The sequence below is a fragment of the Leptonotus elevatus genome, chromosome 15, assembly GCF_054856555.1.
Source record: "Leptonotus elevatus isolate MCC_2025b chromosome 15, RoL_Lele_1.0, whole genome shotgun sequence".
NCBI classification, from domain to species: Eukaryota; Metazoa; Chordata; class Actinopteri; order Syngnathiformes; family Syngnathidae; genus Leptonotus; species Leptonotus elevatus.
Genome location: NC_141253.1, coordinates 7,307,565 through 7,332,118, shown reverse-complemented (window position 1 = coordinate 7,332,118; position 24,554 = coordinate 7,307,565). Strand labels below are relative to the sequence as shown.

At 39.0% G+C, this 24,554-nt stretch overlaps 3 protein-coding genes across 5 annotated transcripts in view; 1 reads left to right on the top strand and 2 right to left on the bottom strand.

Annotated features, from left to right (window-relative positions):
• Positions 1-5,800, bottom strand: part of LOC147161808 (poly [ADP-ribose] polymerase tankyrase-1) — a 59,957-nt gene extending 54,157 nt beyond the window's left edge. Inside the window, exons 1-3 of the mRNA XM_086095967.1 lie at positions 5,300-5,800; positions 4,569-4,684; positions 4,147-4,255 (exon numbers count right to left, since the gene is read on the bottom strand). Coding sequence (XP_085952093.1) covers positions 4,147-4,255; positions 4,569-4,684; positions 5,300-5,753 — 679 coding nt within the window. The 5' untranslated portion in view covers positions 5,754-5,800. The remainder of the gene's footprint in view (positions 1-4,146; positions 4,256-4,568; positions 4,685-5,299) is intronic.
• Positions 5,801-9,722: 3,922 nt separating this feature from the next.
• Positions 9,723-12,388, top strand: LOC147161807 (claudin-23-like). Its single transcript, XM_086095970.1, has one exon. The coding sequence runs from the start codon at positions 9,849-9,851 to the stop codon at positions 10,680-10,682; it is 834 nt and encodes a 277-aa protein (XP_085952096.1). The 5' UTR covers positions 9,723-9,848; the 3' UTR covers positions 10,683-12,388.
• A 4,369-nt stretch (positions 12,389-16,757) lies between these two features.
• On the bottom strand, positions 16,758-22,856 carry LOC147161806 (uncharacterized). 3 transcript variants are annotated; one of them, XM_086095973.1, is made up of 4 exons: positions 22,732-22,856; positions 20,264-20,587; positions 19,904-19,969; positions 16,758-18,909 (listed from the first exon to the last, which is right to left on the bottom strand). In XM_086095973.1, the coding sequence occupies exons 2-3, from the start codon at positions 20,548-20,550 to the stop codon at positions 19,912-19,914; spliced, it is 345 nt and encodes a 114-aa protein (XP_085952099.1). In that variant the 5' UTR covers positions 20,551-20,587; positions 22,732-22,856; the 3' UTR covers positions 16,758-18,909; positions 19,904-19,911. The 3 variants fall into 3 exon arrangements, with proteins under 3 accessions (XP_085952099.1, XP_085952100.1, XP_085952098.1); XM_086095974.1 differs by lacking the exon at positions 22,732-22,856 and adding an exon at positions 21,358-21,703 and having other exon boundaries at positions 16,758-17,842; XM_086095972.1 differs by lacking the exon at positions 22,732-22,856 and adding an exon at positions 21,358-21,701.
• Positions 22,857-24,554: the final 1,698 nt, after the last annotated feature.

The following is a 24,554-nucleotide window of genomic DNA, read 5'->3' as shown; positions in this document are numbered from 1 at the left end:
CAGTTTAGTGCATCATTAAATGTGGCAGGGTTTTAAATTGTATGTTCAGCACATTGCTATAATTAACGGCTTGCTAAATGTTCTTCGGCAGTGTGCTGCTATAATCAAGGGGTTGCAAAATATTCGACGGCTGCTTTCTTTGTGCATACAAAATGAAAGGGTGATTGGTGAATTTAGCTGCAACAATAGGACTATTGAAAGTAACCTATAATAACTAAGAGACCCAGAACCAAAGATGGTGTAACTATTAAAGGGGACATATTAGGGAAATTGGCTTTTTATTGTTTGTCTATATATAGTTGTGTCTCTGGAGTGCCAGCCCACCTATCTAGTGAATAAATGAAAAAAATTAGAAAATATTTTGTCATCTCTTGACCATATTTCGGAAAATGTTCCACTCACACAACAAGTTTCTCGCCAATAACAAGACCAGCAGGGGTGGCAAAAGTTCAAGCGGCGGCAGGAGTCCGGCAGCCAGACACACTACCATGTCAAATTCAAAAGGTAAGCAGAGCTACAGCGTTAGTAAGCAAGGCTACACTGAGTTGGATGCACAAGTTAGCATTAGCTTCTGATAAGTGCCACTTGTTACATTTAATATCAGAAAATTACTTTTAGTAATTTATAATAGTAAAGTTCACATCCATTTTATGGTAATTAATACAGGGATGGTTAATTGTTTATGGGGCACTAGCTAAGTGCAGCCACCGCTTGCTCGGCTCCTAGTCGTCATAGTAACGAATTTCACTCTCACTATTGTCCCAGTCTCCATTTTTTGAAAACCTACTCATCAGCATGGCCTTGCAGCCATGTAGCAAGTGCAAATTTGGATTGATGAAATTTTCCCGGGGTGCTTGTCTGATTTGGCCATGCTGTTGTTTGTGGCTATCCTTAAAGCGAGAGCAGGTATACAATGAGTTCTTCTGCCTCTCAATACACTGCATTATTAATAGCAAGAAAAGGCCAAAAGAAGACGTCCACTAATAAAAGAATACCTTACTTCAAAACAAAATCCTGCTACTTTCTGCATATGAGTAAACAAAAACCCCTTCCCATTACTTCAGGAAATTTAGTTTATTGTACTTTTTCCGCAGAATCCATGAATTCAACATCAAATTGTCATAATACGATAATGATGAATTGTTGAGGCGGTATTTGCACATAACATTCAATTTAACAGAATGCAGAAAACAAGACTTTGTCATTTGCTTCGTAAATGAGCTAACAAATCTTAAAGAGCTGAGCTTAGTGTATTTTTGCAAAGCGCTAAAGTCGATACTGCAACTGCTTCGGCCTCATTCGCCTCCCCACTGTTGTGACTGCTGAGACGCTCCCAAAGCGTGCACCCGTTGACAAGTGTGCACGCCAAACAAGTGTACACGCCAACCTATCAAGCTCAGCTGCAACAGAAACGCATCGAGGCTCATGTGTATGTTTGTGTGTCTGTACGCCTCTGCCTAGGCACTGACGCACACCTACCGTCACCCACTCACCTCTCACCAAAAATATAATTTTGCCTTAGCAAAGATCCCACTCAAAGACACATTGATACCCGGAGAAGAACATCCGGTACATCCACAGTGATGCACGCATCAATAATAAAGTCAATACATCCATTTTCTATTGCAGTTGTTATCATATTTGAGGGTGAGCCAGAATACCCATCGATTATTATGTTTTGATCAGGACAGGTCATGTTTTGTTGGTTGTTGTTTATGTAGTATGTAAAAAAATATTTGATTTTTTTTTTTTTTTAAGTTGGTAGAAGTCAGAAGGAAGAAAGTTAAAGAAGAAGAAAAATGCTACATTCCCAAACTTTTAACGTTTAATTATCGCCACCTATGGGACTGGAGGGAAACAGCTGGCCTTTGTCTGGGGCTCCGTAAGGTTGGACTGCATGCAAGTCAAGTGGTCAGCATCTCTGCCCTAAATTAGCATCATCCGCGCGACCACTATAAAAAAAAAATGGGTGTATTTTGATGAGTTTGGTAAATCTGGTAGCAAAAACTACATTTTGTCAGCAGCATTATCAGATCCCGCCTCCTACCTTAGTGCCGTCAGCAAATGAAGAAAAATCTTTGTCAGTCATACTTTAGGTGTCCCAGTATCTTTTTCTGACAAATGTGACCTTGCTCTTGGTGAGCTGCTGGGCTAAGAGGGAGATTAATTCCACACTCAAGTTGTCTGAACCCCACAGAAGAGGACAGGCAGTCCGTCAGGGGAATCAAAGTTGATTTGGCCGTCAGTGCGCTGCCAAATCTCTAACCTGGCACCATGACATCCTGGCAGCAGCTCTGCTCAGAATAAAAATAAATAAATAAATAAAAACGGCCACGGATTATCAAATGCCGTTTTGTTTGACATGATTTCCTCGGACTGTGTGTCCAGTTAAAGGCAAAGAAAAAAAATCTAGCTGTCTTTCAACATAAAATGTTGTCAGGGTATTATGAATTGTTGCGTGATGACTGCACATCAGTGTTTATTAATGGGGCCTACTATTACAGCGGCTTCTTTGCCAAGTGGGCAAAACAAAAGCTAGCCAACACTAGATTGCCAAGATGTTTATTTGTTGGATTGTTTTCTTGTATTAACAGTAAAACGTAACATATTTTATGTCTTTTCTTTACTGCATTTATAATCTAACAGCTATGCAAAGCATTTGGTGGCCTCTCTCTGAAAAATTGCTATAAATAAAACTCACTCATATAAATTCTTCTTTGTATTTTGGTTCATGTGTTTGTCTCTATGTCTCATGAGTCCTCTATCTGTCTTTTTGTGGTCCTCATGCAACTGCCAGTCTTCTTAAATCTGCACCCCTCTCCTCAAGTCTTAAGTGTGCCATATTGTCTGCTTGCTTGTTTCTGTTCAGTCTTTGTTTGGTTGGCATCATTTGTGGTGAGTCTCTCCCTTTGCTCTTTGTTGTCTTGCTCTTGTCCTGGTAGTCTTCTTGGGCAAAAAAAATTCTGGGGTGGCTTTTCAACCATGGAATATGTCAAAAGAAAAAGACTCATACACTATATTATACATTACAGTGGTGCCTTGAAATAAAATAATATATGTCTGTGTCAAAGTTGTAATTGAATACACTTGTATCTCAAACAACCTGTCCACTTTCAAATAAATAGAATTTACATTAACCATAATGAGAAAATGTGCAATAGGAAACACACTCTCTGGAGTGTGTTTGGCTTATTTTCTATTTTGCAAAACTTTGTGCATGATGTTATAAAAGATGTCATCATATCACCAGAGACTTCAGTTTGGCAAGCATTATGGGATTAACTGTGTTGCTTTTAATTCGGCTTTTTGCAACATTTGCTCTACAAGGTTCAACAAAGGCTGTTAAGAGAAGACAAGACGTGAGAAGAGAACTAAGCACTCTCATTCAAAGCTGTAAAACTCCAGAGGCATCATAAGAGTGCTTTCTTGTTACAGAGGCTAACGTCAATTGATACTTGTGATGTGAATGTTAAATAGAGATGACTGAAGATGGGAACGTGTTTACCTCGTTAACAAAGGTTTTACACTTTAAATGTCATTTAAATCATTGCGAAATTGGTAAAGGTTTTGAATACTAAAAACACAATCCAAGAAAAACTAATTGACTTATACTTTCATCCAGGACGATTGACTGAAGGCAGCCTTCATTATGTAATCGGGCTTCCTCTGCATTTAACCCAGCCCGTCTACTACTCAGGACAGTCAGGGCCAGACAGTCTGCAGATGCTATTGCCCCCAAATGACTGCTTGGCACTGGGTGCAAGGTGACACAAACTATCATTTGCGATTACAAAACGTATCAAGCTGTTTATAATGGGATCGTAAAGACAATCTCTCCGAGCAGCAACGTATCCCCGCCGCTTCGAAGTGTAATGCTGCCTCCGTAATAAACAGTGGTGCAATAATTGCAAATTATGCGTTGCATGCATCTATTTTTACTGAAAAATAATAGCTCGCAGCATGTGGCTCATTGCAGACGATTACTGGGTGATTATGTGCACCTCCGCTTCGGAATACAAACAGAATATAAAACGCATTCAAGTCAGCCACAGTATTGGATTATAATTTTCCACGCAAGAAACGTCCTCTAAATGTTCTTGCAAATAGTCACTTCCTCTTTCAAACTATTCATGTTACTGTTCTTACCTATACAGACGTCTATCTTGCCCTTGATCGCTGCCTCGTGTAAAGGCGTGTAGTTCCAGTTGTCTCTGGCATTCGGCTCAGCGCCCTGGCACAGCAGCAAGGACACCACCTGAAAGCAACAGGAGCATTTTTTACTCCCCTTTATCATACTACAGGAAAAAAATCCCCATAGGGTGTTTTCATGCACCCTAGAGGAGACACGTGGTATTACAACAAACCACTGTGGACCTTTTGATATCCAATTGTTTAAATCATGTAACAATTGCATATCCACCTCAGAGTTCTGAGTCTACTTCTAACCCACACGGAGATTTCTACATGCACTTAGTCCTTACATCAGTGTGGCATTTTAAAGCCAGAGATACCTGGTAAGTGTCTGATATATAATCCACCTTGGCAACAGATAATGTGTCCATTCTCACCTCTGAGTGGCCAAAGGAGCATGCGTTGTGTAGTGGTATCAGGCCACCGTCATCCCTGGCGTGGACGTTGGCGCCGGTCTGAAGCAGGTGGTCAACCACATCTTTACGGCCGAAACCTGACAAGACAGGTGAAAGAATGGCAAAATGAGTGAGAAAATGAGAGTGGAAATAATTTTTTCAAAAGACAGCTGAAAAACCTGAGAGAATTTTTATTTTTCTGAACCTCCATCCAACCATTTTCTATAGCGCTTGTTACAGGTTACATTTAAGTAAAATGTGTGGCAAGACGGCTACAAATACATGTACTTAGATATTAAAATCTCTGTTATGACAAGTTGTTACTCTACAAAAGGAAGGCAAGGCAGCTTTAATAATATAGTCTATTTCATAAACAAGACAACTCAATGTACTACCACGGTCCTGTCGGTCCACCAAACACAACACCAAGACATACACGAAGCAAAGCTGATAAAACAAACAATCTGCGTTAACCCTATGCCACGTAAAACAAATGTATGTCTTTTGTATTTTTGATAGGAGGGGGGGATATAAAAATAAACAAATAAAAATAGAATTATTGAAAAAAACGGCGATAAATGTGTTTTTCAGCGAGAACCAGTGATAGGCTATCAAAAATAACTATATATATTTGTTTTCTCCACCATTTAACCAAAAACAGTTGTTTTTTTAAAACAGCCCAGTTTTTTTTTCGTAAATGTCATCGTAATTACCTGCAGCAAAGTGTAAGGGTGTAGATTTGCGTCCAGCCATATCTTTAGCATTCACGTTGGCTGTGTCCACCAGCTTTTTCACCCGCAAAACATCTCCATTACGACAGGCTTCGAATAGCTCCCTGAACGCTCCGTTCGGACCGCCGTGGCCACAGCCGCCGCTGCTCGCGTTACCGTCACCCGTGTCGGGCGTCGACGCTGCGCTCGTCCCGCTGCCCTCGGTGGTGGTCGGGGAGCTAGCGACGCTGCTAGCCCCGCTGCTAAGGGCCAAAGCTGGGGTGCTGCTGGTTGTTGTGGGAGAGGCCGGGGAAACTTCGCCGTCCGCGGCGGCTTCGCGAGGGAGAAGCGCGGCATCGTCGGCCGTGGCCGGGGGAGAGCCCGACGGGGTGACGGGGAGAGAGGAGGTTCGGGGTGGGGAAGAGAGAAACTGAGGGGAGCGACGAGGTGTCGCCATTTTCACAACACAACAGTAGTAGTACCCAGTAGCAACAGACACCGCTGACAACTTCCTGTCAACTCACCCAAACTTCCGGTTAGTCTTTAGTTGTGTTTGTTTTGTTTTTTTGTTTTTTGTTTTACAACTACACAAAACAACTACTAATACGTAATTCTGCTATTTCCCGTAACATTGGGAGATTTTTCACTTGTTTATATATATGGGGGCAAAAGCATCTAAATAATTTATTAGATTCAGACAAGACATATTACAACAAAACAAAGTAATACTGACCTCTAATAGTCATTATGGTGATTGTTACAGAATGAAGTAAAATATTGCCTCCTTCTACATGAGGAATGCGGTTCAGTGCTATTGTACTATATTTAAAAAAAAAAAAAAAAGTTTGTTTAGAGTTTGCGGGTGTTGTCAATCAAATTGATCATTATTGCCAGCAACGCTCTTTTTTGTGGTATTTCAGATGAATAATACATTTTCATTCTTGTTATTTTGCATTGTATATTTATTTGGAAATGATTAGTTAAAAATTAGGTTTAAAGAGAAAGAGATAATAATATAAAAGCAACGGGGACTTGTGACTGCAAGTGGCAAATAAGAGAACAGGACTCAATAAGACAGGACAGTGCTAGTAATTCAGGCAGTGCTAACTGTTTGTTGCATAAGTGGCTACAACGGGTCCAATGATGCTGATGTGCCATTTATTAAACTAAATATAGCACTTTAAACCGGTCACACAAAGATGGTCAGCAATGTCAACAATCAAGAGGCTAATTCAGGACTTTGGTATTTTAAGAGATCAGCAAAGAGCAACACCTACATAAACAGATTATTTCTTTTTTTTAAGACAACAAAGACTGCACAAGTTCGGCTACTGTGTGGATAAACGCAGTAAAGAATCTTGCTTAACTTGAAACATAACTTGAACATGTAGCCTATATACATCATTAAGTAGTACAGCAGACAGATTCACTCACATCTTAGATTGCAAAACCATATAATAATAATTTAAAAAAGATACTACATCATGTATCTGTTAAGGGACAAGTTGCCTAATACTTTGTCGAATATGTCCATTTTTACTTGGGGGGGAAATATAGTCACCTTTGGAAGTAAACTGAGCAGATCTCACGTGACTGCACAGTAGATAGGAAGTGATAAACACAAGTTGACAGGGTCTAGAGACTTGAGACGCCCAGGCGTGTCTTGTTGGTTGACATAAATGGCATACTTGTTTTAGCCACTCTCTTTTGTGTGTCACTTCAAATGAAAACAAACTAGAGTGCCAGTTCAAACAAAAACAAGTGTTGTATAAAACAACAACCATGCAGACTGAGGAGTGACAAAAAGAGACACAATGCACAACAATAAAAATACCAGGGAAACTCTGAAGGGGGATGTCCCTAAAAAAATGTTTTTTTAACTTGACACATTTTTAGGAAGATGACACAAAACTTCTGTATTCCAATTGTATGGAATGGAAACCATGTATGGTTTCACATGAGATGATTTTGCTTTTTTTAATTTTATTTTTAATTTTTTTTAAGTTGGGCCAGTGAACCTCAGAATAGCTCAACAAGAAATCTATAGTCGACTATAATTGGATTCTGTAACATTTGAAAATGTCTTCACAATGAGGTATGTGTGATTTTCACCAGCGGTTCTCAGCCTGTTTCTTTCCTCTTAGAAACTCTTTACTGTCTTCTATTAGATTTGCTTGATTTTCCTGAATAACAAAAGACTGAAAGTGGTCCCCCACCCCAGCCCACACCTGGTCGCATATCTCCACTTTTCCTATACAGTAGTTCCCATTCTCTGAAATGAATGGATTTTGAAAGAGATTTGAACACAAACAAACACAAACCTTTGAGGAGGAGTCCGTTCGCACACATTTTTGAGCAGAACTTTCCAGCAGAACAGCATTCTTAAGAGCCTTTCCCAGGTGTTATTCACATTTTGATTCTCAAAGGTCCCTCCAAAGTGCTAAATATAAAATACTTGGACGCTTTGACGTTATAAAATAATTGTAACTTAAGCTTAATTAAACACATGGGAAAATATGCAATTCCTAGCTAATTTCTGTACTAAAATTTGCTCTTTATCCTTGAGGGTTGAATAATTTGGGGTTTCTATTAACTGTAGGCTAAAATGGTCAAAATTATTATTGGGAAAGTCAACCCAAAATGTTTTAGGCTACGTGCCCCCACTACTCAACTCGGCATTGGGATTATTAATATTTCATTTGTGGAATACGAATTGAGTAGAAAAATCCACCCATTTTTATCCATCTCAGGAGGCGGACATTTTGCCACATAGTGTCGGCTGAAAATTACGTCACAGTTGCTCAGGGCTAAGACAACGACCAATCATGGTTCAGCTTCAGAAAACAGGTGAGCCATGATTGGAGCATCCAATAGAAGAGGGGCTGGCGGAGTGATTTCAGAGTGTTACTTCCTGGTTAGCTGCTAGACAAGTACTTCCACATATGGGCAAACTTACGCTGTGGCGTTTTTGTCCTTGCTAACCCGCAGTAAACACAAAGTAAACCAAGTGCAGTGCGAAAAGGCCTCTATTGAGTGTATTTGTACAATGGTAGCTTTGCTTATTAGTGTCCTAACTTCAGAAAAAAAGTCACTGATGCCCTTTCAGCCTCTGTCAAGCACACTAATATGATGTTCGATACCACTTTTTCCCCCCAGACCGATACCCGTACGAGTATTCACAGGCACCAAGTACATTTATTACTTTCGATATATAAAATTTAATTTCCAGACCTTTCTTATTGACGCAGATGATGATTTGCCAATGTGTCAAACTGCTGAAGCATGGCGCCAGCTACTGCAGAAGAGGATTTACTCTATGTCAGATTATCATATATGTTGTTGCCTGATGTATCAGAGACCGGAATCGGCAGCCCAATACAGATTTTGGTGCTGATACTCACCCATCCCTAACAAATAAATGAAAACACTTGGGAGGAGCATGGAGCGGACATTAGCATTGAAATCACAGTGTGACTGCAGCGCCTGATGTCATGAGTAAGCCACGCCCCTTAAAGCCACAGAACACACAATTCACAGTTTATTTGTATTTAACTTTTAAATAAGTTTGAATTTAATCGTTATGAACAGTTTGGTATTCATTTAGGTACAGTTGTGATTTTTTGTTTATAAATAATGCAATTTAACTTTAATATGCATTACGTTTTAATTGTCTCTTTAGCCTGCCACTCAATTTTTCTTATGGTCTTAAACTCATGCATTGCCATTGACGGCTATATAGGTCAAATAATCATTTGAACGATTTCTATTAGTTTCACATTTTTTCCCACTTTTGTTAACAAGAGTATGAAAACCTAGAAAAAAAATATTGTACATTTAGAACCAATATACAAATCGTGAGTTAACTATTGAAGTCATGTGATTAATTACAATTAAAAATTCTAATCGCCTGATGCCCCTACTTTAAAAACAAATGTATTAAAAATTAGGGGCGTCAGACGATTAAAATGTTTAATTGTAATTAATCGCATGACTTCAATAGTTAACTAATCACAAATTTTATATCTGTTCTAAATGTACAATAAAAAAATTATAGGTTTTCATACTCTTGTTAACAAAAGTGGAAAAAAATGTGAAACTAATAGAAATAGTTCAAATTAATTTTTGACATCTATAGCCGTCAATGGCAGTGAATGAGTTAATAGTGGCAAGACAAGTATATAATTTTAGTTGACATGCCTACTCATAATAATAATAATAATAAATTGTACTTGTAATGCGCTTTATATTTCAACAATCTTAAAGTGCTACAGAGTAAAAAAAAGAAAAAGGAAAAAAAAAGTCTATACTTGTGTCCAAAAAAGAAAAGAAAAAAAGATTGTGTCAAAAGAAAAATGTTTAAGAACCACCGCAAATCGAAACTCATCTTTCCACTTGACGGAGAAGAGCAGCTGGCAAGTTTTTTAAGGCCGACGGACGTCCACGCCCACCGCAGGTATCACTCAGAAGTGTTGTTAAGCAACTTGTTGCAAGCATCTCGAGTCAGTCGCTGCACTCCGAGTAAAACACACACTTGTCGAGCACGACTGTGAAAATGCCGAGTCGAAACACGCAAGAATGGATGCGCCTGTCCCTCCGCACGCCGGGCATCTTCATCTTCGGCCTGATCATGGCGCCCTGCGGCTGGGTGCTCAACCTGACCGCCACGGTGGCCCCCAACTGGAGGACCCTGGAGGACGTGCCCAATACGCCGAGCAACGAGTTCATCGAGCAGGGCATCTGGGACATCTGCCGCTCCGTCACCACGTCGACGTCGTCCACGTGCGGCCTGGAGGACAGCACGTACTTCGATAACGAGATCATCGACGTGGCGCAAGGTCTCATGGTGGCCTCGCTGGTGGTCACCCTGGTGGGCCTTGCCGTGGCCATCCCCGGGATCCGCTGCTGGAAGGAGAGGCCCAACTGGGTGGTGGCCGGCCTCGGGGGCCTGCTGATCTTCATCTCGGGTGTGCTCGCCATCATCCCCATCTCGTGGTACACGCACATCCTGGACGACCTCGACACGGTGACGCCGAGGATAACCGTGAACGTGGGCTACTGCATCGTGCTGGGCTTCATCGGCGGCATCTTCGAGATCCTCGGTGGCTTCGTCATATTCATCGGCATCTGCCGCTGCTGCGGCGGGAAGAACCGCGGCGAGGTGCGGGTGCGGGAGACCGGGCGCAGCCGCTTCAGCGCGCGCCCGCAGGAGCAGCCGAGACGCGTGGACGTGCCCTCCCTCAGCCGGGACCGGAGCCCCGCGCCCAGCAGCGTGCCCTACATCCGCGACTCCCTGGACGACGACGTCTCTTTCCCGCGGGCCAAGAGCGCCGGACCCCGCTCGGTCGACACCTCGTACAGCGGGAGGCCCTACGACGCGGACTTGTGAGAGGGGCAAAAGCATGCACACACACACAAACACACCCACACACACACGAAAACACACACTCGCACACACACTCATTAAGAGAAAAAAGTTGATTTATTGCAGTGTTGCAGCAACCTTTTTTGAGCAAAAGCAAAAAAAAAAAAATGACCTGCGAAAAATCCAGTGGTGTCAAATAACGAAGAAACGACTGCCTTACTCAAGTCGATTTTTAAATGGTATTTTCTGACAACGTTTTACTTTAATTCTCCGATATCTGTGGACTTTGTACTCCCTTTGTCAGGTACATCTACTTCCTTACTGCATGCGGAAGTCGATTTTTCAAGTAGCCTACTAGTATCTGCACTGCACTCGAGTATCTGTTTGTACGGGTTTTTAGATCGAGTATCAACCTGTAGTGATAACATGACAAAAAAAGACAGATACGGGGGTATAAATATGTCCTTTGTTCATTTTATTTTCTATTTGAAATTCAAAATCCCAAATGAAAAAAACGTATATATATTTTTAAAGTAACACAAACAAACACATGCCTGATTTTTCACATTGTTAGCCTAATAGATAAATGTCAGCCTTTTAAACGTTTTTTTGTGACAAGAAAAAACAACAAATTATACAAACATGCAGAGAGAATCTATACAGACTTAAAGATACGAGTTTAAGTCATGTGATACTGTGGCAGTGCATTAAACATGACTTAAACAGTCACTGTAACCCATTAAGCAAACAATATTTTTTATAATTTTTTGCTTGGCTCAAGAATACAAAATAGAAAACCAGACAGCATTAACAACAATGACGCAGCAGATTCAGAGATGCAAGATACTCCCCATCTAGCGTCTTATGTAAGTCAAGTACTGGATTCTTGTGCCAGTCTAAAAACCACCAGTTCCCGCCATTCAAAATGACTTTCGCCGACCTAAAGGGCTTGATTTTATTTGTATTTTTTCACTCTTCCGCTAAAGTGTTTTTGCCACCTTTGGAAAAATCTCATGGCACGCCGCTGCCCCAAAACGTCACAAAAACGATTAGTTTACTCACAAAACTACGATTTTGTTTGATCAATGTCAATGGGTGATTAGAAAGGTTAGGAAGAGGATTCACATGGGAATCCCTCACAGCACACATGGTTGGGAAATTGATTTACTGGATTATAATGGTGATCGTCACATGACAACATTCTGCCATATTTGGACATGTTGGGAGAAGGCTTAAAGAAATCTTCTTTTTTTTTTACATCACCGTTGTAGACCGAGACTGCCTTGTTTTATTTTTGTAATGAAAGCTAAAGTGGCTATGAGAGATCAAATAAATGAATGTCGTTGAAGCCAAAGTTGTTGGAGTATTAATATAATGTTGTACCTTGGAGTGTAGGAGTCGTTTTTAATCGCTGTTTAATGTTTGTGCGGGTTTGTGGAGCTATTTGTGCCTAAAAGCAGAGCAATCAAAACATTTTATTTAAGGGGAAATCATGTTTTTGAGAAGGAAATCGGTCACGTGAAGTTTTTTTGTTTGTTGTCTTTTCTATATTCATTTGTACATACTCACCCAGTTTTCTTCTCTTCAATTACTAACTAACTGCCTCTCTTCTGTTTTAATGTAAATATTGTCGTATGCACTTTACATTGATGACGCGGAGTAATGTGATCAATAATGTTTTCACTGTTGTGCAAATACTTTATTAAACTGTACACTGTGTCAATAGGCAAGTGGGCCCCTCAGACTTTTTTTTCCCAGCTGCTTTCTTGACTTGACTTGTGTGAAGTAAAAGCGCAAACAGAGCCGCTGTTGCGACTCCTCATTGGCTGTTTGAATTTAAACTAAGTTGTAAGTGTCGAGTCATCTTAGTCGAAAGACGTTAGTGCAATGTCACTAAGGCAGACAATTCATAAGGCAAACTCTGGTTTCGCTTCATTGACCACCCTGTTTGTTCACTTGCAGGCGGCTAAGTACACAGACAATGTCACCTTACCGGTCTGGACGCCTTCTTTGTCTGTGCAGCTCGTTTGGCAACATCGGCTCGTCTGTTTAAACTTCTTTCGTATATCAAACAAGGACACACATTTGGCCCACTTGTAGTTCCTCTCGTGAGCTCTTTGTAGAAACACACAAGGCAGATGTTTTCACTCACGGAGGCAGCACTTCATCACCAAGCTGCTTAATTGCTTGTCAGGTTAACTGGATTTACATTGTACAGTTCAGATGACAATTCCGTTTTTTTTTGCCATCAAGTGGCACAGTTACTAAGAGACATGGGATCCACCCCATAACGGAATTCCACTTCCTGCTACACCCTGCTTATTTAATTAACCCAAAAAGTTGGTTCAAATGAATAACCCAGAAACCAATCCAAGTTCAAATAAATAACCCGCAAAACAACCTAAAAATTGGGTTGATTTGTAGGTTATTAATTTAATTTAACCCAACATTTGGGTATAAATACCGCAAAAAGTTGGGTTGGTTTATTATTATTTTTTACCCACTTCAATTGGGTTACTCAACTAAACCCAAAAGTTGGGTTAAATGAATAACCCAAACCAAAGGGGTTGATTTGTGGGTTATTTATTTGACCCAACTTTATGGGTTAAATACCTCAAAAAGTTTGGTCAAATGAATAAACCACAAAACATAAAATTTTGGGATTGTTTTGTTAGCTATTAATTTAATTTGACCCAATATTTGGGACTTAAATACCTCAAAAAGTTTATTTTATTTATTTATTTATTTGTACCCACTTCAATTGGGTTACTCAACTAACCCCAAAAGTTGGGTTAAATTAATAGCCCAAACCAAAGGGGTTGATTTGTGGGTTATTTATTTGACCCAACGTTATGGGCTAAAAATACCTCAAAAAGTTTGGTCAAATGAATATGACCCAACCCTTTGGGTTAAATAACTAAAACAGTTGGGTTGGTCCATTCTTGACCTAATTTGGGTTATGTTCGACCCAACTATTTTTAGAGTGCATTGCGTAATCAGTCCTCTATAGTGCATCACATTGATTGAAGTCAACCCCTGGACAAATTGCTTGGCTGGGTTGCAACGAGACAAGTTTACTGTACTTTAAAACAGTGCAAGTAAAACAAATGTTAAACAAGTTTTAGTCTAGTTAGTTTGTTCCTCACAAATATGCCAATCTAAAAGATAGAGTAGATATTTAAAAGTGGACATCGATTCCATCCATTCATTTTCTAGTGTTAGTCCTCATTGGCATATTCAGGCTTCTGCTAGGAAAAAAAAATCCAGAAAAAGTATACCAGAACTTTATTTGGAGTTAACAATCTTTTATTTCCTTCATTTGTAAAAGAAAAAAAAGACAATATAGAACAATATTCTTCATTGTTGAATAAAAAGGAGCATAATGAAGACAAGTCTTTTTGTCTCTGCCCTCTTTCTCCCCAGAGTTCAGTTACAAGGTAAAGTAATTAAAAACAAACAAACAAATAAACAACAATAACATCAAAAATAATAATAACAATAAAAAAAACTAAATATAATTGTGACAGCTAGTCTCAGTCACATCTGTACTCGGTTTACAATTTGATTTCTTTAATAAGATGAATTTAGTCATTCTTTTAAATGTAGTTTTTGAATTGGATTCTTTGATTTCTTTATTAAGATTGTTCAATGAAACACTAGTAAGTTGAAGTGACTTGCTAGTTATTGAATCATTAAAAATCACTTCCATTTAGAATGAAGGAAATAATTCAAGCGCTCAATTAATAGGAACAAAGTCAAACATCCATGACAAGTGAACGTCAACTCTCAGCTGAATCAAGTTTTCCACGACGCACATTAGCTATTATTTCTCAGTGACGTGAAAAACATGACAAGGCATAAAACCTGCATGAGAACACAGAAAGCCTTAACATTTAACTTAACTTTCCTTTCTTTTCTTTGGTCCTTCCTCGGGTCTCCTGACGGCGGTTTTCGGTTTAGGTGAACGGTATGGGATTTTTTAATAGGTTTTTGGTGAACTAATGAACACACGCTCGCACGCACGCACATACACACTACCCACATACAAAAAAAAAAAAAATAATAAAAAAATAAAAAGAGAGCAATGATGATGACATGTCAAATCGGTAAAATTACCGAATGAACAATACTGAGATCTTTATATATATATATATTTAAAAAAAAAAGCCTTAACATTTTAATGTTAAAAATTGGACTGTCCAGAAATGAAAGAATAGAAAATCCTAGTGTGGATTCACATATAAAAGGTTTAAATCAATAATTATTTTGTCACTGTTGTGTACAGTAGGAGTGGGAAAGATCTACGCCTGTTCAAACTGGTTGAGCAGTTAACTCAGCAATACAGCGTGTGAACAACTGCATTTAGAGATTAAAGCAATTGCAGTTACGGCCTATTTTCTTTTTTTCCAAATAGGTGTGACACACCTGACAGCTAATTGGGGCACAGCCTCTATTTGAGCTGTGACTGCCAAACACTGGCCGTTTCTTAATATCGATTTGCATATGCTTGTCCGTACTTACGTCCTCGTGATGTCTTGAAACGTCATCAGTTCCTGGTTCTGACGCATTGCCGTAAATGCGCACCACGTGACTAGTTTAAAAAATATATATATAATTACGCCAAATGTATTAATGAAGAATTATTAGAAATTATACATGGGATTTATCCAATTTAGGATTATATTGTGTGTGTGTGTGTGTGTGTGTGGGGGGGGGGGGTTCTGGAAAATACATATTTGAAAGTATCATGTTTAATATATATTAATATATTTATATATAATATAATATTGTTTTTATCACATTTATTTTGACCAATCTGCAGCGGGCTTTGCACAAGCAAATTCATTTATTAGTTTATGGCGCTATCTAGTGGATTTTGGGTGTTAACACTCTCAACACACAAATGTATCTATTTTCATGTTTATGACTCGCCAAAGAAGCGATTACATCAGTAATAACGGAAAATGCATTATAACACATCAGGTTTATAGCATATAAAAAACTGTGATTTATAAGGGGAGTCAATGAGCCAAAATTGGGCATTATTACAAGAATTTCGAGTGAATCTCTCCCTCCTGTTTGCAATAATTATAAATGGCAGCATGGCGCCATTTTGAACTTCTAAATTTTTTAACAATCCTGGTGAAATGTCAGGTCCCTAGTGTATTTTTTTTCCCAAATGCTTTTACTTTGATGAAACACCGAAAAACATTTAAAAAAAAAAGCCTGAAAATGGACACCGACGGGTTAAGCTAGCAAAAAAAAAGAACGACAACCGGGCATTCCGTGTGGTCTTGGTTTATGCATACTTTCGATTAGAACAGTACTTGGGGCGCCACTGATGACGTCTCACAAAATCACAAGGACGTAAGTAAGGTTTTTAACCGATGTATGTTATACAAACACATTTTGAAAAATCGAAATAGTAGTACAAATTCATTGAAAGCTAATCACATGATATAACTGCAATGCATTACGGAAATACGCCAGCGAGATATGCGTGCTTGGGTTTTGAGACCGGGTTTACCAAGACCCGACTTGTTGCGTCACAAGAACGTACTGGCGCGCCGTGAGAGATCAACAGGTGTGTTGTGGGAAATTATCCAATTTCACTTAAAAAGTAACAACACAAAAGCAACTCTTTTTTTTTTGCTGATAAACTTTATAAACTGGTGTCAACAAATGCTGTCTACATGTCCTGGTCATTATTTTTTGATATTTTAGCGCATGTTTGTTGAAAGCTTGAATTTGGGTCAAAAGGCGTGTTTGGCGCCATCTTAAGGTTGAACACTGGTATAAACACAATGAGCGCCAAGTTCTACTCTTAGCGAGGGGAGGAGCAAGAGACTGACTTCCTGTTGAGTCACTCTTTAAATCCTCTAAAAATGTATTTGCCTCACATACTTTAATGGTTCTGTTCATCTAGCTATGCCAGTAACCTACTGTGCCTGACAGAACAATTAAATGTTCTGCCGCTAGATGGCAGGAAGATCATAACATGAATATTCATATTCCCTCTTCTTTTGATTTATGTGAGACATCAATAAAGATCAAACTAATCAGATAAAAGATGGCACAAATACACACAACACATCTGCATTTGGTCAAAGGTTTATTACTTGATATCTAAACATAACAAAAGTGCAAAAATGACAAATACATGTAACTCAGCTAACGGAATATTCTTTCAAGAGGGAAATTACCTCTGAAGCATCATTTGAAACATTTCACCTCATTTCACTTAACATGAACAAGGTCTATAAAAAAGTTTTTAAAAAAAATAAAAAAGAGGAACGCTGTACATTGAATAGTGGAAACAAGCACATTTTGCATGACGCGACCATTTGTCTGGCACTCAATTCCGGTTTATTTGCCTTACTTGCAACAGTTTGGCAGAACAAGCGATTAATTTACATAGTTTTTTTTAATCATGCCTGGAGGTTAATTTACATCGTTTTTTTTTTAATCATGCCTGGAGGTTAGTAAGTAAACAGATAACTTCTGTAAATAATGACAAAAAAAAGTGCTTATAGGAAATAAAACAGTGGTATTCTATTAAAATCAAACATATCACAGTGTTTAGAGTTCATAATAAATATTGTTTTCCCTCAAAGAATTGAAACCGCAATGAAACGTTTTGCCATCTGTGAAATATAGAAGAGTAAAATAAGTGGGTGGGAACAAAAACACTCCCTTGGGTGAGCGCTCGGGCCGCAAAACTTGTTGGTTGACAATCAGTGCGTGACAAAGGCAACATTGCACCACACTAGCAACACATTCGCTGTTTGCTACGTAAGCCGTGTTCGTGTTCTTTCAATGGCGAGGAGGCTTGTTTTATAAAGTGGAGTACAAAGAATTGGCTCTAATTTGAGCCTTTTTCCCTCTAATTCTGATCAAAGTCAGCGGCGGCTTGATAATCAGATGTCTCACAAGGATTATGAGGACTGACTGCAGCAGGAAATGAAACGATAAGACAATTGTTAAGTCATTCAACTATAATAAAAATGACAAGGAGAAAAGTGCATCCGCAATCTTGTTAGCGGATAAGCTAACAAACTAATTTCTTCTTCTTTTTGTAGTTTACCGCCTCTCGAAGGTGGGTTTTGGTAAAACAGATATCGGGTTTAGGGGGAGGGGCCCGAAACATGGTATTGGCTTACATGCTTTTTCTCCAGGTGACACATCTGAACAAAAGAGAGTGAAAGTTTGGAGATATGGTGTTTACAATAGGCCGGCAGAGTAAAAAAACAAAACAGTGTTGCTGATTTGTGATGTATTTGTTTATATTTTGCACATTTATCAATTTCAAACTTTTGTGGTCTTGCATATTGTGATGTGTTTTTGTTAAAGTGCATTTCAAGTCCAAATGTAAACGTTTTGACAGGATTCTATCCGCAGTGGTAATTTCCCATGGCAATGAAAACCTGCCATTTTAAAATGTATTATTATTATTTTTTTAGTTATCAATCAAGGCGCCGGTAGTGGTTTAAAATACACTAAAAACAGTTGGGTCAAAAGTAACCCAATTATGGATAGAAAATGGACCAGTCCACTTTATGGGTCAATTTGACCCAACTTTGAGTCAAGAAATGGGTCTTCTAGTGTAAAACAACTCATAAATATTGGTCGGATCCTTTACTTGGGTCAAAAAATTGGGTCATTTTGTATAAAACAACCCAGAAAAATGGGTCAAGATGACCCATAAAGTGGATCGGTCCATTTTGTATCCATAATTGGGTTACTTTTGACCCAACTGTTTTTAGAGTGTATTGTTTTCACCCAAGTCTAGCGATTGTTAAGATATATTTTTGTGTGTGCGCACTATCTCAGGTACACCAACACACCAGCCATTTTTTTCCCCTCATCACATGTTGCTTGTTAAAAAAAAAAAAAAAGAGGAATAAATCACTACTGCATTTAACAAGAGACATTTTGATTGTGGCAATGTCTGCTATTTAAATATCACATGCCCCCACATTTGAGCACAAACACTTTCAAACTAAAATATAAACTACATTCTACACTTTCAGCGCGCTTTGGAGAAAAAAAAAACTATCTGGCAGTGTCGTTTCATCACAAATGTCCGAAATGGTTAGACGGCCAAATTAATCACAGTAAAGCTCAATTCAGCATTTGGGTTGAGGGGTCAGCCTTTAAAAGGAGAAAAAGTCCATGCTGGTCCATCTTTGTTAAGGCTGGAATAAATTGAGTTGGAAGATGGAACTTTTGAAGAGGGTTCACTTGAACTTGCCTGAATGAAAAGGAAAATTGCTTGTTTTTGTTTTAAAGGGAAAGTCAACCCCCCCAAAAAAAATATTCTTATATGTTCTATGCTGCCCCACTCGTCTAAATACGATATTCTGGTTAATATTGCATTAGTGGAATATGAGTTAAGCAGCAAAATCCAGCAGTTTTAATCAATATGAGAAGGCGGCTATTTTGCCACTTGCTGTCGAGTGAAAATGACATCACAGTTGCTCAGGCAACAACCAATCTCCAAGCTCTAATTGGTCGGTGCCTGAGCAACTGTGATGTCATCTTCAGTTGACAGCAAATGGCAAAATGGCCGCCCCCTGAGATGGATAAAAACGGCTAGATTTTGCTGCATAACTCAAATTCCACAAATGTAACATTTAACAGACTGTCAGTGAGGTCACACATAACATATTGTTGTCAAGAAATGTTTAAGGTTTGCTTCCCCTTTAAGAAAGTGACTGGTGCCTTAAAAAAATGGGGTAAAAAAAATATCAATACACATTTTCATACACAAACTCAAAAAGATGAAAGGAAGAAAAAGCCGTAAGAAGTGGAACCTGCAAATTCCAAAGGGCCGAAAACATGACTCACATTTTCTGTGAAAAAAATTAAGTTTGAAGCTCAACCCATCAGCTCAGTGAGTAGCTGTCAGATGGATATTGACGCTCCAATCGAAGTATCGAGAAAGCAGGCTCAACTCACGAGGAAGAAAATCAACCGGTTTACTTTAAAGGGATACTTGACTCATTGAGCAAATATGAATATATGAATATATTCTGGAGAAAATATGAACTTTTTACTTTTTACAAAATGTCTTAATGAGTCAAGTATGCCTTTAACAAGTGCTCTCCATAGGGCATTATATGATCGAGATCGGCACCAGGCCATGTTCATAATAATAATATAATGAAATATATTTTTCTATTTTTTCCTAGTGTGCTGCTGATATATTGAAATATGTCATTCATTACCCATATAGAAAAACATACCTTTAGGGTTAAGGTGATGGACCCGCTTCACAAAGAACTTGTTTCGCCAAATTTTTCTGCAAGGCCCTGGTTAAAAAAGAAAGCATACCATCATTTTAGCCTACACATACATATTTTTTTAATGGAATTTATTTGCTCAGGCAAAACAAAGTAAACAAACTGAGGATATTCATGACAAAGGGAGTTTTGAGTCGTTGAAAGAAAAACTATGCACCCATATTTAAATGGAAGTTTTTTGCAAAAAAAAAAAAAAAAGATTTGAAAAGTTCAACCTTGACGTGATTGGACACATTTCTCCAAACAAAAAGTGTTTATTTGTACAAAATTTTGAAACCCCAAAGACTGAGAGCCAATATCTACCTCTTTCCCTGTTTTTGCTTCTGCCGCAATTTGGCAAAGACGAAAGCCAGCACCACCAAACCGACGAGGAAGGCCACCACGCCCAAGGTCAGCGGGAGGCTAAGCGAGCCGTTAAACGTTTCCTCGCAGGAGATGCCCCGGTAGCCCAGGTCACACTCGCACGCGAAGCCAGAGCCGCCACCGAGGGGGAGCACGCAACCACCGCGTCCGTTGCACCGGATCTCTCCGCAGGTGGGCAGGCTGTAGTCGATGCCTCTCGGTCGGCGAAGGGAGGGAGCGCTTGTCATCCTCGTAGGGAAAAGTGGAGGGCAAGGGAGGAGGAGTCTAAAAGAGGAGGAAAGTGTAAGAGGATGAAAAGTCAGCTTTGTATCCATTTCTCAGTGAACACAAGAACGATTTTCAGATGTTGATTAAAGCATATTCATATTTGGTCCGCATCTTGTTGTATAACATGGCAATGAAAATATTGATACAAAAAAAGACTAACAATTCCATTTGGGGTGTATTTATTTATGTTGCGCAATGTGTGCCAGGTCCCTAACAAAATATTATTTTGTGCGTCAAGATGATGCCACAGGTGTGACGTCACCAAGTAAGACAGATACTGAGTAGTTTTCAGTTACACTACCAGAAGATTTCATTCATTGCTACTGTATAGCAACCAACTGCTCGAGTACTTTGTAGATTTGTTTGTATTTAAATATATAGTATATACACACTCTAAAACCAGCTGGGTCAAAAATAACCCAACTATGGATAAAAAATGGACCGATCCTCTACTTGGGTCAAATTGTTTGATCCATAATTGGGTTACTTTTGACCCGACTGTATTTAAAGTGTACTTTTTTTCTGCCCTTGTCGATTCTCTATAAATTGCCAAGACTCCGAATATATTATAAAAATCCACAAGACTTCAAAACCAGTGATGATTAACGCGCCAAAACTACCATTAAACAAACTAACCTTATTTAAAGGAAAATCATAATTCAAGTGAATCTATTAAAAGGACGACCATACTTCTCATAGCCTCAGGTTGGGGGAAAAACTAGCTTATTGCTTACTGAGAGCTACAACAGCATTAAGAAAAGACAAACCTCTTCAGTTCTTTCACCCGCAAAGAACGTCAACCCGTCGTCCAGTCCCCAAAAAGCAGATTGTTTTTTTTCTTTCTTGCGAGGTGGCCTGGCGTCCGCGTGGGATTAAAATGAAAATGAAATATCAAGTTCCCCTTTCAGTGAGGGAACGGGAAGAAAGCAGAGACCTGTGAATACCTGTTGGGTTTTACTTCTTTCTTTTTTTCTTTTTTTTCTACTGCAGACGCACACGCCCCGCCCTTTAACTCATCTTTGCAAGTGAGTCATATACAGTTATGCACGCTTTGGCATAGCTGCTATGCTATCCATGTGGCAAATTCACAAGTCATTTGAGTAATCCGTCACGTAATTGCCGATTAAATATAAAAGCAATATTTGGTTTTCCTTGTGTGTGTGTGTGTGTGTGTGTTTGGGGAATCAGTCAAGCACAGTGTCTCAGTTGACGTTTCCGTTTTTCAAAAAAAAAAAAAAAAAACATTTGGCTGGAAAAACTATTTTATAAAGTTAAACATTTGCACACACACATACACACACCTCCGGGCTATAATGGAAGATGAGAGGAAGGGGTGGAACTAGAGAGGGAAGCGACAAGTTGGAACAAGACTCGCGTTCGATGACCTGACGTTCGTGGGTAGTGCGGTCCTTACATTCCTGTTAAAGCCCATAACGAAAACACCTTTTATTTTAAAGTCATTCCACAATGGCCGCTTAACTTCATTCGTTAAATCCCTCCATTCACTTAGCCAAAATGGGCTGCAAACATGGGCGACAAAGTCATTTTTGTCATGGGCCACACACGGGAGTTTGTTTCCATCAGAGTGCCGGAATGACTGATGAATAACTAGCTTTGAAATCAGAGGACAGTAAAAAAAACTGTTTGATCAATTATATTTATTTTAAAAAGGAGGGTTGCTAATAAAATGCTTGTATTGTCTCAATTATTTTAAAAGTGAAGACAATTTGCATTTTTGTAACTTTAGCAAGAAACGCACATCATTTGATTTGTGGGCCATATCAAATGATATCTATATATATATATATAATAATTTTGATAACATAAGGAATAGAAAGCAAAGATCAGGTTTTCAAATGTAAGGAGTTAAAGTAAAAGTAATGATATAGGCTATCATGTATTGCAAGAATGATTATCATCATCTTTATCATCATTATATAGCAATATAAGTCTACATAAGCTCATTAATGTATTTGTAGTTTCTGATTCCAACTTTTAAAAAAATATATACAACTTGACCTTCCGTATCAGTACAAAATATCTCCATCCAGTGTGCATTCTTCAGCCAAAACTCTACACATTTGCAAATGTAAAACTGTAGGCAGGTTACAGACAGAAACAACCACCCTTGGCCAACTTACCCTTGCGCGTTGGCGGAGTTAATCAGGTTCCGTCTTCAGCGTGCTCCTGTACGTCCGTTTCAGCGAGGGTGCGGCCCAGCTACAAGAGAACTCTTTGAGAGCAAGTCAACCAGGTGATGTGGAAGATTGATTCGTTTTTAATTCCAGCCCACAAAAGTTGAAAAAGTCATGCCCCACGACTTGAGGACCGGTTGCCTTACAAATGTGAGTGTGTGAAAATTGACCCCTGGCTGCGGAATGTGACACGCCAGCAGCTTGGAAAGCATTTAGCCGCTATGGCACTGCCGCATTGTAAACAATGTGGTTTTGATGTGGATTTACTATTACCCATTAAAAGAACGGAGGGATGTCGTCTACAAAACCTATTAAAATGGCACAAAACAATACAAATGACGTCAGATCATTTTTGAAAAGGTTGTATTTCTCAATAATGGCCTTCAAGCAGACAATGACAAGACCGCATGAATCAGTACTATAATTACCGCACTGATGTTGCAACATGTTTGGCCAGCATCTCAATGTGGATTTGATTTTTTTTAAGCTTGCATTGTACAAGTCGTCTTGCATCAACTCGCTACCACTGTCGTTTATCAATCCAGCCATTTCCCGTTGGGCTGGTCGCAGTGGTTTTTTGGAGCTGTAATCATGGGACTATTATTGTTGCGACCATTGTTCTGTCATTTCACAACTTCTCTATCCTGTTTTGTCTTCTACAGTTTCCCATTCCAAGCCAATTGGTCTATTGTATGCAGACGATTGCGCCACGAAACCTTGGTTCTATTAATACTCCTTTCGATTTCTTCAAATGTGTTACATAAGTGAGTGCAAATTCTCTCACCAAATTGTTTATTAGCCGCAAGTCACTGAGCAGTGCAACAGTCGTAAACAATCCTGAAGCAAACTTCCAATACTACCTCAAATATTCTCTGTGCCTACAGGTGTTTACTTGCACTGTGCGTGCACTAACCAGAGTGCAAACCGTGCAAAAGTGCTGGAACAGTGACGGACAACCGTTTTCGTTTTGCGGTAGACTGAAAACATTCAAGTTTAATATGATTTGCAGGTGTTACTATTTACCTCTGGATTGGCTACACAAGATAGTGTTACCGTATTTGCAAATAACCATATTTAGTTGAGGGAACGTATATTTAGAAGAGAATGAAGACCATTTACTTGCAAATCCTTTGCAATAACTGCATCAAACCTGTGACCCACTGACTTGACTACATTGTTGCATTTTTTTGGTGATGTTTGAACAGACTCCACAGCCAGTTTTAGGGAGCTTACATAATAGTCTGCTCTTTTGTAGGAAAAATGCATGCTTTATAGGGTTTAAGTCTGGCATGAAAACTTCTCAGATGGATCGTTTCGTCAGCTAATTATCTTGCTGTAAGATTAATACTGTACTGCATTATTCTTTAAATTGGCAAAGAAAAAGATCCTGACAATTTCTGAGCTCATTTTGCTGTTGCCATCATGTTCAATGATTATGTTCCAGAAAAAGCAACGATTACTTTGCCATGCTAATGAGTCGTTTGCCTCTTCTGTAATAGCCTCAGGATTTCTTCTTTTTTTTATTTTATTTTTTTAGACAGTGATAGTTACACCTGGGTATTTGTCACCAACTGCTTTGGGCATTTAATTTTTTATGTTATTTACAGTTCTCAAATTGCTAACTGCAGTTTTTTTGTTTGTTTTTTTACACACCAGTTTGACATTTGTCAACTAGCACCCAAGTGTTTCCTTATCAGGATATTTTAAACTGTTAAATTGGCTACATAGACAAAACATAAAAGACTCCGGTTTTCTAATCTCTCAATTAC

Coding starts and splice junctions, on each gene's coding strand:
- LOC147161807 (XM_086095970.1), top strand. CDS start 9,849: ATGCCGAGTCGAAACACGCAAGAATGGATGCGCCTGTCCCTCCGCACG.
- LOC147161806 (XM_086095973.1), bottom strand. CDS start 20,550: ATGACAAGCGCTCCCTCCCTTCGCCGACCGAGAGGCATCGACTACAGC. Junction 19,970..20,263: donor AAGCAAAAACAGGGAAAGAG/GTAGATATTGGC, acceptor TTTTTTAACCAG/GGCCTTGCAGAAAAATTTGG.